A 16974-nucleotide genomic window follows, 5' to 3' on the forward strand; every position below is an offset into this window, starting at 1 on the left:
TGAGAATAAGAGTGCTGCTGACTTGTGTATGTACTGTATGTGTGGTGTGTGTGTGTGTGTGTGTGTGTGTGTGTGTGTGTTGTGTGTTTTTCCCTGTTTGTCGACACCATTAGTAAGCAGCTGTGTGAGATGCAAGAGAGCAAAAAACCTTGTTAGCGTGTGTAAACAGATGTTCTCTCCAACCGCCAGAGAAACCAGGGATAATTACGCGCGCACGCACACACACACCTGCGCACCAGATATCAAACACTTTCTCTGTGTGTGTTTTAGCATCTGTTTACAGTCTGTGTATGTTTCTACTTGTAACAAACATATTTGTGAGATTTGTCAGAGCACTTTGGCTGAGGTGACATCTTCCAACATGTGCAATTAATCTGCGATTCTCACCCGTCTCTCTCTCTCTCTTTCCCCTTGTACGTGTCTGTGTGTGTGTAGAAGTCCCACTCTGGTGAAAAACATGATTTCAGGCCTGGGCTTTGGATCCCTAAACGCTAGCTACCAGGTAAGGAATGCCCTCTGCTCCTCTTTCTCTCTTCCTCTCTCTCTCGCTCACACACACACACACACTCACACACACACACAGGGCAGCCAATCGCAATCAAGGGCACTGATATCAATTCCCTCTCATAATTAGCAGATTCCCTAACGACATTCACGCCACCTCCTTCTCCCACATCAACACATTCTCACCTCCCACCTCACTTTCTCTCACACACGCCACCCCACCTCCACACACACACACACACACACACACACACACACACACACACACACACACACACGCACACACACTCGACCCATCTCACACCAAACCCACACACGCTTGCAATTTTGCGACTGAGATGATTTATAGCGTCAAGTAGTTGTCAATTAAGGTTACTGCATATAATTATCGCATGTCCTAGAAAATCCATCTCTGAGTGAGAATTCCCCTCCTTCTCTTTTTACCGCACTTTATTTCCTGTGTGAGAAGTGAAGGTAGAGTCCGCCTCACATCTGTAGCTGGATGTGAGTGTGTAAAGCTGTGACCTGTTGTTTCACTTGTTGTTCCTCTGTTTCACTGCTTGTGTGTGTTCTAGTCAGGTTCTCTCCATGTTCCTTCATTGGAACACACACACACACACACACACACACACACACACACACACACACACACACACACACACACACACACTCACTCACTCTCGTGACAGGGACTTAAATGTTATAGTACAAGCTATGGTGTGGAAAGTACTGTATATAAGTGCCCCCTAGTGGTTTGTCAAGTGAACTAGCAAGTGAGTGGATTCAAAAGCTCCCCATGAGAAAGCGCTCTCATCAGCACATTAAGAAACACTCATCAGTCATTGTGAAGATTTACTATGCTGTGTTTTACATTATGTGTCAATTGATCTTATAAACAACTTTGATTATTAATGTTTAAATATATTAAAATAATAATGAGTCGAATGTTTCTGGTTCTAGTGGACAGAGTTTTATTTATTATTCATGTGTTTATTTATTCATTAATTCATTTTCTTATCTAATTTGATATGTCATAATTTTAGAAAACAAACATAACCAAGCTCCAATTTGATTTGACTCTGTGTGTGTGTGTGTGTATAGGCGGCGCTGGCAGAGAGCAGTCTGTCAATGCTAAACAGCTCTCCCCTGGTGAGCCCTCCATCTGCAGCCAGCCTCAACATGCTGCACGTGGGCCACGACGATGTCAGTTCCACTGTGGAGCAGGTCAACAGCAACGGCAGCTGCAGCCCCACGCTCAGCCCTCACCAGTACAGGTACTTACTACATACACACACACACACACACACACACACACACACACACACACACACACACACACACACACACACACACACACACACACACACACACACACACACACACACACACACACACGTTCAAGCAGACAAAACTACTTTAACCTGTGCCTGAGTTTAAAGATAATTACTGTCTGCACAACGCTCAGTCTCAAACTAATATTGTCATTTTTATCAGTGTGAATCTAAATACAGTAGTGATGGTGCTAATGTGGTACTGATATTTGTATTATTATCTTTATTTGAGATGACTTACCTGAGAAATCATTTACATGTAATTAGAGAGAATTTTACACAACAGGACAGAATCTAACACATTCAGGAAAATGTTTGTCCCCCTGCTTTAAGATGCTGCTAACCTAAAATTCTAGTTTCACTGGAGATTGTCGGCTCTGCAATGATCTATGTGCTGTTTGTGACTTTTTACTGCATGAAATACTGGATGTTCATGTTTGTTTTTTTTAAACTTTTCATTGGTTGTAAAAAAAAATTATACAATTCTAGGTTTTGCAATATTTTAAATCAGAAGAAGTTATGACAATGATTCTAAAATGACATGCAGTTTTCTACTCTGGTATTTTCTACCAAAGTAACCCACACTCACCACATCATAATGTAACCACATCATAGTTTCCTAAATCAAACATTACCTATGAGATTTAAATATTTCGTTGTTGAGCGGTGATTGCCACGCCTGCATGACTTGTAATTTCCATTGCACATTTGTGAGCAAATCACAATTAAACTACCTGGGTCAGTTGATCGTATAATTAGCATCAGCATATTTGGCAGCAGTGTCATCAAGTAGAAAGTCTGCTACTGGCATATGCTCTTTAAAACTTCCCCTTTTCCTTTTTCTAATGTCAGCCTGCTCTATCTCCTTCAGCCACCCGGTGCATGTGAAGGAGGAGCCCACTGATGTGGATGAGGACGGTCGGCCAGTATCCCTCCTGGTTGGGGTCACACACAGCCTGCCATTGCCGAGCGACGAGCGCGATCTGGAGGAGGATCTTGCCAACGAGGACCTGGAGTAGGAGAGATCCGAGAACGGACCAGAGGGACGGGACACACAGCGAGATCAATCCCCCCCGAGCCCTCTCGTCAGCCTGAAGAGGAAAAAATAGCGACAGTACACTTGTGAGAAAAAGAGAGAAAAAAAGAGAATGTTTTTTTTTGTTTTGTTTTGAAGAAAATGCAAGCAACCAAGGATGACATTGAGAAACACCAAACAGGGTTAGATGACCTCCGTTACTTTCAGACACAAAAAGAGAAGACTGTGGAGCACTGCTTTACCTCCATGTGTTTCTTTTCCGACACTTGGCTCAGAGGTGTAACACCACTTAATGCATACACACTCACACAAACACGCACACAGACACACTCATTCATGTCTCACCATGTTTCGTTATCCTCCCTGGTAACATCAGCCTCTGTGTAGAGACCCCTAGAGGCGTTGACACACACACACTCTCTTCTCCTCGCCCCACCACTCTGCACACACCCTGCTCACTGTCGTCTCGGGCTGCCTGGGTAGCCGCTTTATCTCTAATCGTCAGTCGAGAAGACACACAGATGCGTGTGTGAGTGTGTGTAAGAATGAAAAAGACACACAGGATCATGTGTATATAGATCTGGAGCAGTCATCAGGGGCTGTGCAGTATACCTCTCCTTCTTCCCCCTCTTGAGTCAATCACTTGCTTTTTCATTTTTATTTGATTTAATCAAAATGGAACTGTTGGGCCTCGAGATAGGAAGGAAGGAAGGAAGGAAGGAAGGAAGGAAGGAAGGAAGGAAGGAAGGAAGGAAGGAAGGAAGGAAGGAAGGAAGGAAGGAAGGAAGGAAGGAAGGAAGGGTGCTTTTAAAGATGACCTCCAACAGTGCTCCAAGCCCTCGACGACACCTACCCAACGAACGGATGCGGAGCGGCCCCGGTCTGCGCCCAAACCTCTGCTCCCAGCAAGACACTTAGTGTTGGACATCTTTTAAACTCTTTGCTTCTAAGTGAGGAAAGCAAAACACATTTCCAACCCACCTCCATCCCAACCCCCACCCCCCAAAAGATAATGCAGGAATAGGACCATTTGGTGCTGTCCTTCTCCTCTCCTCCGTGTAGGGATGGAGTGATGAGCTTGGAACACTTGACGTGCGAGAAGAATAAGAGAGGAGGCTGATAGAAAAGAGGGAGGAAGCATCTACAGAAATATTGTGACTAAAAAAGAAAACTGTTCATGATTATGGAGTATAACAAGAAAAAAACGTGTGGTAGCTTTTGTCATTTCCTTTTTTTATTTGATGTTATGTTGACGATGTTATTATCATTTTTTGAGGATCAATATTTCCATGGTGGCGTTCTGTTTCAACGTACCTTTTCTAAGAATGCTGTTTTTGTTTTTGTGTTGTAATTTGTTTGATTTACTCTGGTTGCTCACACCATTCCAAATGAGTATTGGCAAAAAAAGAGAGAAAGAAATGAAAGCGCAGTATTGTCCCAACTTGTGACCCCGCCCCTCTCCCGTTTCTGTCCCAAGTGTAGCAGGCAAGAAATTTGGAAATAGCACTTAAAGTTTCCATTATCCAGACAGATTATTTAACAGCTGAATATTTTTTGTGTTAATTCTCTCTCATTCACTTGTTTTTCGGTTGTGTATTTAGTTGAGAAATATCAGTGATGCTTTAAAAAAATATATATTATTACTGCAGTCAGAGAATACCTCATCCCACGAAGGCTCCGCCTGGAACTGTGTCCAAATTGATAAAGAAATAAAGGGGAATTCTTTCTGTGGGACACCAAATGTGGCAACTCTGCTCGGCTTCAGACTCAAAGCTCTATGGTTGTAATTGTTACTGTGTAGAAGCTATCTGCAATTCACTGTGTGAGTTTGTGTTAAAGGAATAGCACGTGAGATTTTTTTTCCTTTTTTTGTTTTCTGTGAGCATAAAAGCATTACTTTTCTCTACAGTGCCATACCAAATTTTAACATTTATTTGAATCTGTTCTCTGCTTGTTCCCGTTTTTATTTTTGTTACAGGTAACCAAAGAAATATGTAGAAAACCAAAAACCCTGTAGTTTATTTTGCCCCTTTTTGAGTTTCCCCCCTTTTTTTTCCTTCTTCCTCTTAAAGAACTGGCCAAAAGACAACGAACCAGGAGTTTGAATTCCTATTATTGTATTCACATAAATTATACATGACTTACAGTGCTGACCATTCCAAAAACCAAAGTGTGTGAAGCAAACTAGACTTTGGAGACATGAAAGCTTTTTACAAAAGTGTTTATGAATAACTTGCATTAGGTATGAGGCCAAAAAAAAAACCTAGTATTAAAAAACCTCCCGCAGTTCCTCGAAAAAAATAAGAGTAAAGAAAATAGCACTTAGAGGTGAAACTCCCGCTCTCAGGCTAAACTGTATTCCAAACAATCCAAGGATTGGCCTGACTAGTGTGAGCAGACCTGAGTATGAGGCACTCGTGACGTGTTTGAGCACATGTAACAAATAGAGACGTTAAACACTTGGCTTTACAAGCTGTTTTTCTGGTGCTGTCATAACAAAAAATTTGACTTTTTTAAAAGTAGGAAACAAACATCCTCTCTTAATCTGTATTTACAGGAAGAGGAAGTGGACTGCGTTGTGGTTACAGAACTCACATCTTTCAGCCAATCCAAATGAATATTAGGGAAAAAACTAAAAAACTATACCAATGTAAGAGGAAAAACAACCAAGGGACATCATGTGATTCAAAGTTGGGCTCATATTTTCATACTTTTTGTCAAACTATCTCGTGCACTCTTATTTAACTAACGAACCTTTCTGATGACTTTGTGTTCAAACAGGACTGTTTCCTGTCACATTAGAGACTGATTTCTGACAAAGTACAAAGTGGCAGACAGACATCTTGCAACGAGATAAAAATAAAAACCAAAAATAACACTACCTCCTTTTCGAAAAACAGTTCAACGCATAGCCAATGGGAGACTGAACTCTCTTAGAATATGTTTTTTTTTTTTTTCCTCTCCATTCTTCCTTGATGATAATAATGAATGCCAAAATTGTGTTGCGCTTACTGTATGACTGACGAGAAGAAAAAAAAAAGCTATTTGGTGATCCGGACTCCCTTTCACATCTGCTTGAGCCCAAAAACATAGAGATGTTTCACTTTCCATGGAATTTAAAAACGACTACCTCTCCTTTAAACCACATCTAAAGCACTCTCTATGTCTCAAAGTGTGTTGTGAAGCGCTCGCTACTTCTATAAAAGTTTTCTATCAGCTGTGTGAACCTGACCGTGCTCCTGCGCCTGATTAGCACTGAGCTATGTGAGCAGCCTCTGAACCGTGTGCTTCGACTGTATGTGTGCATATTAATGATGGCAGCCAATGAGAAGCCGCTCGTTAATGGCCGCGTGGCGTTGCAGGGAGCTGGCTGTCAGGGGTAATGATGGGCAGAATATATCAGACACACACACACACACAGGGACACACACAGATAGCATAGACGCAGGGCTATGGGTTAGTGCAAACAGAGGCTCTGACCATCCAGATATCCAAAGACCCACATCCACAGCAGTCACCCCACCCCCTCCCTCCCCCCCACTCATCACCAAAACGCTCGCAGAGACGCTTAATGAAACACATCACTACTAGTAGTAATATCCAAACCAAGAGGAACTGCTGCATCCAGTACATAGATGATCTCTGACTCGTGCTTTAAGGTACACCTGTAAACAAAGCTGTTTTATAAAGATGTAGATTGTTCACAGGTCGCCATGTAAGACTTCTGTTTTTTTTTTTTTCTCTCCAGCTCGGCATAACATGATGTATTCTTGTATATTAGTGCTTGACTTATCTCTCCAGGGCATTCTTTCTCATTTTGTCCTTTCATTTTCTCTTCTTTTTTTGGGGTTTGTTTGTTTTGTTTCTCTCCTCTGCACCTGTTTAGCTATTGTAAAGCTTTCAGCTCTGATTCCTATACTGTACTGCTAATGCTGAAGTATATGTATTTATCATATTAAGTGCTGCAGATATCTTGGTTTTAATAGTTTTTTTTTGTTTCCATTTTTTCAGTTCTTCATAAAACGTCTGGGACGCTGATTTTTTAAGTGTATTATCTCTAAAAAAATTAAAAGATTAAAAGTTAGATCAGTGGTTTAGGTAACACCTGTTTGTATATTTATCTTAGCTAGGTCTATTTTGATACTTTTTTGTCTCTGTACTGCATTTATGCATTTTTAAGGAAAGAAAAAAAACAAATGGAAAACAAAACAAAAAAGTTACTTCATTATGTATTGATACCTCAGAAGGACTTTTTCTCTAAAGACAGGACCAAAACCTCCAAAAAGAAAAAGAGAAAGAGGAAAAAAAATGTAAGAATATGTAGCCCCTCTCTTGCTTTAAAAAATGCAGAGCTCTAGAAAGGTATTGCTGTTGGTCCTTTCAGGTGCCAATATATGTCCCAGCTTCCTTGTGACCCCCGACCCCCCCCAACCCCCTCCCTTTGACCCCTGACCCCTGTCATTCCTGTGCTGAACTCTGACCCCGCAGAGCTGTCAATCGTCTGCAGGTGAAATGGGGCTGTGGCTGAGTCACACCGCACCCTGCTGCCGGTGACCAGTCGCAAACCGCATCTCCCCGTCCCGCAATTGCAGATCCAAGACTGACACTGTCGCAGTTTTTTGATACTCCTCCTCTCTGCGTGTAGTCTCAATACCAAAATGTGGAACGGCTCCCAGAGATGCAGCTCATCCTCTGACTACCAAAGGCATTGCGAGCAAACATTGCTTAGTCCAAACCCCTGAACTGTAACCAAACTGTAACCAAACCAATGCCACAAACATAACCAAACAAACGCTGAGCTACTTCCAAAACTCTCTGACTTCACTGATCACCTTTACAGATAGCTGTTATCTCTCGTACATCCACGTGTTGGTGTTGTAGGATCCGGTCTGTGTCCGATTGGGCTGGCGAGTGACTCAAAAGACGTGGGAAACCCAGATCCTGAGGTGTGATTGGACAGTTCTGAGGTGTCACATGAGGGGGAAGGGACTCTCAAAGCGGAGCATTGCCTGACGGTATTATTACGTAGACAGCCAGAATCCAATGGAACTACCACTTCATTTCTCCTCTGGTTAAACCTGAGGAATGTGTGTACATTTTCAGCAGTGACTCTCTATTGTTTCTTAGTTTCAGTTTACCTGCTTACCTCTCTTTATCCTTTGTTTTTGTTTTTTTGTTCTGTTTCTTGTTATTTGAAAGTGTGAGCCGAGGAGGAGGCGGGGACAGGGACTGGACCACGGCTTTAGACAGACAGTGGAGCCCAGCCCTCGGACCCTCCACCCCGGGTAGCCATGTAATGCCAGTCACTGCCCTTTCCTTCATGCTGTATAAAACACACACATATATCTGTGTATTTGTAACCTGAATCTTCTTGTGTCTGTCCATGCAGACAATAAAAAACTGTACAGTAGGTCTAGTTGCATGTAATCTGTACTAATTATTGACAATGGCATTATAAAATGCAATAAAATACTTATTACACTGTCCCATGCTGTGTCCCTCTTTCTTCTCCAGGGAAATCCAATGTGCACATGACACACACAGATAAACATTTAGACAATAGGAAACCTTTACATGTTTCACGGCAATTATTTTGAAAATGTAAAATATTGAATAACTGTAAATTTAACTCTAAACTCTAATAAAACTGAAAATATACATTAAACTTTATATAATATCTAGTGAAATGCAGTTCAATACAGAAATTAGAGGTTGAAAAACATGAAACAACAGACTAAATCATATATTTTCATATATATTAAAACATTTTAATTTTAGAGATATGTTTTTCCTTTCATGGGACTACATGTCACACACAAACTGAAATGGCAGCGCAACACGTGTTTAAAACGCTTTCAAATGCAGCTACTTCAGTTTTCACTGTGACCTCTGGGAGACCACTTGTCATATAAATACTCTGCTCCTGCAGTTTGTAATTACTATAATTACGAAAAACCAATCAATGAGACTACTGTTAACAATGTAACAAAAGTGAGGCCAAATGTTTTTGGAATATTGAACGAATTTCCTCTTCCTCCAGTTGTATGACAGCCTGCAGGGACAATTATTTTAATGTGAATCCGTTTAACCTAAACATAGCCAGGGTGGCACCATATTCAAATCATGTACATCAACGTATTTATTACTCGATTTTATTTTGAAATTTTTCTTTTCTTCAATTACATTTGACGTCTTATTATCAATCAAGTAGTTCTTTATATTATACTGAAAATACACATTTTCTTATTTGAACTGTGTATGATGAGTTTAATCAAAATATATGATTTCCACAATTTATATAAAAAAGACAACTACTTTCCCAAATTGTTTGCTGGTGGGGAGCTCATTGTAATTAGGGTTCTCTTGAGAAAAGTGTTTTGACAATAATACAGATAATACACTTCTTTATTCATCAGACCATATGGTGACATCACAGTATGGGGTGACAGCCAATCAAATGACAGGAACTGACTCACTGAATTACACTCTGTTGGATGAGTGGTAACTTTTAAAGGTCAGTCTGTGTCGTTCTTCAGAGGTTACCATGAGTTGTGATGCAGAGTTCGGCCACTAGGAGGAGTAAACAAACTGGACAACACATGCAGCATCTCATAAACACAAACCCGGCAACAAACATGACTGCGGTCCACTGACGTGCTCCGACCAACAGGGTGGGCCAGAGAGCACGGAAGAGACTGAGCTTTGAGAAACTACCTGTGCATGTATGAAGTCTAAGAAGAATGCAGGTGGCTGACGTCTCATTAGATTAACAGAGGAGGTGTCATGTCTGTACTTCTTCTTCATTCCCATCCTCCCTTTCTTCCCTCTCCTTCCTTACCTGCCTCCCTCTTCCTTTCAGGTTTGGCTCATGCCCTACAGCTTATCTTTAAACCTGAGCGCTGCATCGTGGATGTGTTGCCACGGGTAGAAAACAATGGAAACTGGCTGGATGTCTTTTGGAAAGTTTAAACTCTGTTTAATCTTGTGCTTTTCGTGAACTTCTTCGTCAGTCAGCTGGGAGCGAACTCACTCTCAGCGCTTAAATCCCTGTGACATTTGGTTTTGGGAGAGACCCCATCTTAAGCCTATTGCAGACACACACGCACACATGCACACACGTATAGGGAAACACACACTTACTGGCATACACACATCATGAATACTAAGCAGAGATCTAGTATGGTATACTTTCACAAGGTGAGCCAGGGTGCAGAGCAACACACAAAGAGGTTGTTCTTGGCATGGCACAGTCCAGTTTGGCCCGAACCGGAGGCCGAAGCTCTGGATGTGTTTCTTAGCGCTCATCTCAGCAGAGTAGGCGTTAGGTGCGTGCACACGGACGTGCATGCTCGCAATCCTGTTTATGTGTCTGCAGGAGTATTTGCACACATGTTTTAATTTGATTTTTATCTCTTCTGTCTGCATATGTGCGTAGACTTGTGATGCTTAAATCAATGCTCGTGTGCCTGTGCCATCGGGTGTGTGGGTGGGTGGGTGGGTGGGTGGGTGTGGAGGGTGTGGAGGGCCTGCTCACCCCAGCAGCATGGAGAGCAGTGAGGTCCAGGCAGACCCTGTGAGTCACAAAATAAATTTACTGACATTTTTCTGCGTCTCTCCCCCGTGCACTCACTCTGTCATCCTCCCTCTGCCTTCTTCCCCTCTCTGTGTCTCTGTGTCTGTGGCTGCAGAGTGGGCCGCGCTCCAAACAGTATATTGACTCAGACAAAACAACACAACATGCTACACTATATATCTGCTGCTGCTGCTGCTGCTGCTGCTGCATGCATCCATATGGATCTGCTTATTCAGTCTAATGAGCTGAGACTCTCTCTTTCTTTCTCTCCGCACATTAAAATGTAACCCAACCACTTTCTGGTATAGGCCCCATTCAAGTAAACACCAAGCACTGATATACGGTAACACTCAGTTTGGTCAGCTGGACTGGAGGCCCTCTGTACAATTTATATTAGAGAAGGAAGAAGAAGAAGAAGAAGAAGAAGAAGAAGAAGAAGAAGAAGAAGAAGAAGAAGAAGAAGAAGAAGAAGAAGAACCATGTAAGTAAGTTGTCTTATGTTGTACACATTATTTCCACCTGATGACAAAGACAGATATTGATTATCTTACTAAAAATGTATAATGCCCACCTATGACACAGCTGCTGACCCCTTAAAGGTGCAGTATGTGTTTACTAAAGCACAACCAGAGCTCCTGAGGGCCTGGAGCCAATCCCAGCTGTGATTGGGTGAAGACTAAACTAAAGTGTCACCCAGTAGAATTCATACTTCTACCAACAGTCCCTTTATGAAACCAATTTTTATTTCACTAGATCCAGATATGTATTTATTACAATTTTAGATTGTCAGTCCCCTAAACATGCCAGTTTTTTTTCCATTAAGATCCAAGACTTGTTTCATGAGAAAGTGAAAATGTTGAGAAACTAACAATATTTTAAAAAAGATGAAAAACAACTTGATGGTGGTTATGGTGATTTGTTGAGAATAAGTTTATGTCATACATCATAGCTTGCAGTCCCCCAGACCCCATTGTAAACAATGGTTAGTTAATAATTGTTTTAACCCTAAGTGCATTAATAAACAGTGTATAATTAATGGACTGAATTACACTGAAATGGTTTATTTATTAATTCAACAATGTTTTCAACCTTTCACAAACAAACATGGCAGACACAGAGAGCGAGGGGACGTCCCATTGCTAATGCCTCACAGGTATATGCTCTATACCCTCCTCTGAGAAGCCATGACTCTGATGAGAAAGTGGATGCAACTCCATGTGTGGCAAGAAATAGAGGGAGGGAGGGAGAGAGAGAGAGAGAGAGAGAGAGAGAGGGCCCCAGCTACAGAACAAAAGCATCTTTGTGAGTGATTGGGACCACATTTTCACCCTGCCCTCTCTCTCTCTCTCTCTCTCTCTCTCTCTCTCTCTCTTTCTTTCTCTCAGATTGTTAAAAACCACTGAAACAATCAACATTAAAGTTTTATATGATACAGAGACGTCTCAGCAGATACACTCTGTGTACAGGCTCCAGTTTCACCTCTTTGCGAACACACATTTATACACAAACCCACACTCTTATGACATACTCTCTCTCTCTCTCTCTCTCTCTCTCTCTCTCTCTCTCTCTCTCTCTCTCTCTCTCTCTCTCTCTCTGCTTCTGTCTGGAGTCTCACCCTTTTTTTTTCAATCTCTACATTTCCGCTGTCTGCCCCTCCTACTCTGCCCGTCTGCTGATGTGATGCCGGGTTGTGGCATCTCGTGCAGTCTGGTCAGAAGTCCTGGAACAGTGGAGCAGCCTTCACCCCAGTTGTCCGGCTGTGGCCAGCTCGAGAAGGCGACCTGTTCTTCCTCTGCTGGATCTCAGTGGACTGGAAAGCCTCTGAAGCCTCAGAAGCCCATAAGCCAAACAAAGAACAGGTCTACGTGCTGTGAGAAAGGCAGAACTGCTTTCATCATAGTGAAACATGGCATCATCTCCTCTGTGAGGACAACTTGTTCAGTACAAAGAAGAAATTATAACTTCCCTTCCTGCTTAAATGTAGTCTTTATGATCTAAGTTGTGACTCAGACATTCAACTAAGCAGCTTCATAAGAGGGAGTATTGTATTGCACTGTGATCAGTGGTGGATCTCTGTTGTTTCTTACCAAGGGGCCACAAAGGGGCTAATTATATTTCCAGCATCTATGCACAATTCAGCATTTCTTTTCAATATCTGCATCTCTTTAATATCAGCATCACACCAAAACATAAACATATGCATTCTTTGATATAGGCCTAACATTCAAGTAGTAAAATATTGATGCAACAGCCCATATTTGCAATGCATATTCACTTGAAGCGGTGGTTTGACATTGTGTGAACTTGGCTGATTTGCTTTATTGCAGAGAGTTCGATGAGACGGTCTAATGGCTGTGCAGTAATTATGTAGCTGGCCTCTCAGCTTAGCTTAACAGAAGGAGTGAAAAGCGTGGGACAAAGCCTGGCTCTATTCAAAAAGTAACAAAATCTGCTGAGCAGCAACAAGACTAAAGTCAGTTGGAGTAGAGTGTTGGTGCCTGGCATGTTCTCCTGGCTAAGAGACAGTCTGACACAAAAGCCTATGTACAACAGTGAAGTGCCATTTTTAATATGAAGTTTTTGCACAGATTTAACAAACATGAAGGGTAGGCAGATTTTGTTACCTCTGAATCGAGCCAGGCTAGAAGGAACAAAGAAAGAAGCAAGAGACATAATCCTAAAATCTTGAACTATTTCTTTAAAGAACAGTTTTATTTTCGCATGAAGGACAAATTATAATCTGCTGTTGCAGCTGTTTCTGTCTAGACTCAAATACCTCTCTGTGTCTGTGTGTGTGTCCGGTTCATAATTGGAAGCTGATTTGATAGCACTCTTGGATGTGAGGAATGTTGAGGGATGTTGTCATATTCATCTGCCTGATGCAGCAGGCCTGGATGATCCAGTGTCCCTGTTCACCTCTACAGGAAGTCGAACAACCAGCTCATCTTCTCCTCTGTGACAAATGGGTTTAAAGTCCATGAAACAACCGTTAAATAAGGTTTGATTAAATTATCATTGAGTAACTTTGAATCACCAGCTTTTAAATAATTATGTAAATAAGTCAGAGATGGAAATGAAAGCTATCAGCTGACCGTGGAGAACCTTGTGGGTGCGGTGACTGGTGGAGGAGAGAGAGGAGAGAGAGTTAAAGCTTTTCAGGAAGTGGATGACAAGAACATTGCTCCACTCTCATTGTTCAGTGTGAGAATAGTTGTGGTGACTCAGACAACACAAAAGAATCGAATGCAGCCTGCGAAGCTTGTATTTGGTTTGTGATTCATGTTATTTATTGTCCTCTGTTTTAATAGGAGATAAATGTAGAGTGTCATTCTGTCCTCCGCCAAGGAGGTAATACCCCTGTCTGTTTGTCTGTTTGTCTGTTTGTTGTTATGTAAGATTACACAGAAACAACTTGACAGATTTGCATGACACTTGGTGGAAGAATGTGGGATGGGTCAGGAAAGAATCCATAAGATTTTGGTGCGGATCCGAGTCAAGGGGCAGATTCAGGAATATTTAATCTCTTTCTTTAACATTGCGAGGGCATTTTTCAACATTTTCAAAGAGAATATGTTATGGATCTTAATTTAAAAAAAATCAAGCATGTTTAGGAAACTGATATCTATGAGTGTGTGGAATTTGGTGCAGCTTGATTGAATTTAAGAGGACTGTTGGGCCTTAGCACTCTACTCTACTGACTGACACTCTACATAGTTATATGATATCAGATAACCCTTTCTAATTAACACATCTAACACATTGTAAACCTTTGAATTAGCTGAATTGAACCCTGAATTTAAAATGTAATTAATTGTTTACATTATTTGTGAGCACCCTGTCAAAAAAAACCTGCAGTTAATGACAAACTGGTCAGTTGCAGAGAGGACAAGTATTCAAATGTGTTTATATGAATTAGCTCAGAGAGACTTTGGTAGTTTTGTGACCAAACTTCCTTTCAATGGTGGGTTTTGTTAAAATGCTCGTCTTGTATTATTTCCTGCCAGTGCAGTGAGTGAATTTCACTTGTCAAGACGTCTTAAAATTGAAAATCTTGAAATAAGACTGAAAAAAGACTCAAACAACCTAGTTAAGTCTAAATAATGCAAAAAAAAGTCAACTGCTTCTCAAAACTTTTACTTTTTAGTATCAAACCACATGATCTTAAACTAAGGAAAGTATTTGTATTTTAAAAGTGCAAACGAACATAATGTGCACATACACATAGCTCTTGGCCAAATGTGTTTGTTCTGAGTGAAAGCCTCATTACATCTAAACAGTGAGGCCTGAAACTTGACAGGGCCTTTTTGCAGTGAAAGCAATTTGTCTGAGTTCTATGACATATTTGTGTTACAACATCATTTGGATGATGAAGTGAGTCTGATCTGCTGTAAAAGCACAGAAGTACGACTCAATACGTCTCGACTGCTTTCGCAAACAAAAGGAAAAAACTGGAACAATGCGTCTGTAACACTCACTGTTGCCCACACAAACTGTGACCCTGGTGCCCAGACTGACACTGGGCCCCACACACAGCACAGATCCAACAAGTGCTTCAGTGTCAAAGTCCGTTCAGATGAGTGATGGTGCACAAATTGAACAGGAGGTTATCGTGTTGTCAGTAAAAATGAAGGGTGTCTGAAAAGCCCTTTGCTGCTGTGAATTACCTCACACCCCCGCCACGCCTTCACACATCAATCACAGGAAACACAGTCTGCAGCTGCTCACCTCCAGGTGTCCACACGGCAGGAGAGGACTGGGCCGGCCGGTCTGTCCTGTGCTGTGTTTTAATGTTTCCTGTGGGACCCAGGAACTACTTCTTGATATCAACAAGTAAAAACTGTTCTGGATATCACACTTTACAGAGTTGGGGAAAAGTTGTGGTTTTAACTTTCGGGAAAATTTTGAAAAAGAGAAGGTTGATGGTTTGGTTGGATTATCCAATTCTAAATGATCTTATTAGAACATACTTTTACATTACATTACATTTCATTTAGCTGACGCTTTTATCCAAAGCGACTTACAATAAGTGCATTCAACCATGAATGCATGGTACAAACCCAGAAAAACAAGAATCAAGAAAGTGCAATATCTTCAAGAAAGCCAAACTACAAAGTGCTATAAGTATAGTCGGAACTTGTGAAGAAAACTGCATCTATCTGTCAACCGTCATTGTGAGAAGACATTTTATACATATTTCTAAAAGAGGTAAAAGTGGTTGAAAGTATCAGTTAGATATAACTGTCAAAGGTAAATATATTTACCATGTGATGCTAAAAACTACTATTAAGACTCTTTTCCTGGGTGAAACTCTGAAGTGTCATCCTTTTTCTTTTAAAGTTCAAATGATTGCATACTGCAAATGTTAGTACCAAACCTTTGTGATTATTTTCATGGATGGATTCAATTTATGGGTTTTACTCAGATTTTGAATAACACATTTTTGATATTTCCTGATTCAGTGTTGATATTCGTTTATCAAATGAAAAACATCTTGCAGTACTTGATGACAAGGTACTGGTCACGATGGACACTTTCAGAATGAGACACTTGGAGCTTGTTTCATACAGACACATGTTGTGATGTATGGTGCCAGGTTTAGTTTTAGTACATCTTTGACGAGATGGCAGCTATTTTAATTGTTCTTTATAAAAACAACCAGCTAATATCATTGGCATGTGTAGGTACAAGGTGGGGACGTGCCCTGAAGGGTTTATTGTAATTTCCACAATTACTATCATGAGGATGAATCATGAGTCATCCCTGAGAAAATGACCTACTTCCCTCTCGCACTCATGGGCCAATTTATAAATCCTCATGCAGGCCAGTGAATCCAGAAAGTTCCCACAGTGAGTCACAACAGCATGTAAACTAAAAACAGGGAACTTGTATTGGAGGAACAAAAAGCGTGGTCAATACATGTAGGTACTTTTGTGTCCGACACAGGAATTTAAAGATGTAATAGTGATTTATTTCATTACTTTACACCATTGGGCTGTAGGTGGACCTGAAGTGCAAAAACACAACGACAAATAAGAAAACACAACAACAAACGGAATTGAAAGGATAGTTCACCCAGAAATGAAAGTTCACATATTATCTACTCACCACTATGCCGATGGAGCGGTGGGTGAAGTGTTTGAGTACAGAAAAATCCAATACAATTGAAGTAAATGGCGACCACTTCTTCAAACGTAAAGAAAGGACAGAAAAAAAAGATAAAATGCCTCCATACTGCTCGTGAGGTGTCATCCAAGTGTCCTTAAGCCCCAATGAGTGGCACTTCAGGGCCACAGTGTTGTTCTTAGTATTATCAGTACACGTTTTATTTTTTCTGTTCTAAATGGATGCAAAGGAAACAGATTCCAGTATTACACCGTTGTATAGTGCCAAAGTAGAGACAATAGACTTAGTACCGATAAACTGCATTAAAGCTCTTCTCAAATTGTTAAATATATAAAGGTACACACATGGTTCCTGGATAAGACCATAGCTTATGCTGAGTCTGGTTCGGGTTAATGGGTTTATACTAT

At 41.1% G+C, this 16974-nt stretch overlaps 1 protein-coding gene across 1 annotated transcript in view; it reads left to right on the forward strand.

Moving 5' to 3' along the window:
* foxp4 (forkhead box P4) overlaps positions 1 to 8357 on the forward strand; it is a 95360-nt gene extending 87003 nt beyond the window's left edge. The window contains exons 16-18 of the mRNA XM_035152123.2: positions 436 to 502; positions 1606 to 1778; positions 2707 to 8357. Of these exons, the coding sequence (XP_035008014.1) occupies positions 436 to 502; positions 1606 to 1778; positions 2707 to 2854 (388 nt within the window). The 3' untranslated portion in view covers positions 2855 to 8357. The remainder of the gene's footprint in view (positions 1 to 435; positions 503 to 1605; positions 1779 to 2706) is intronic.
* Positions 8358 to 16974: the final 8617 nt, after the last annotated feature.

Source organism: Hippoglossus stenolepis, chromosome 3 (assembly GCF_022539355.2).
Source record: "Hippoglossus stenolepis isolate QCI-W04-F060 chromosome 3, HSTE1.2, whole genome shotgun sequence".
NCBI lineage: Eukaryota > Metazoa > Chordata > Actinopteri > Pleuronectiformes > Pleuronectidae > Hippoglossus > Hippoglossus stenolepis.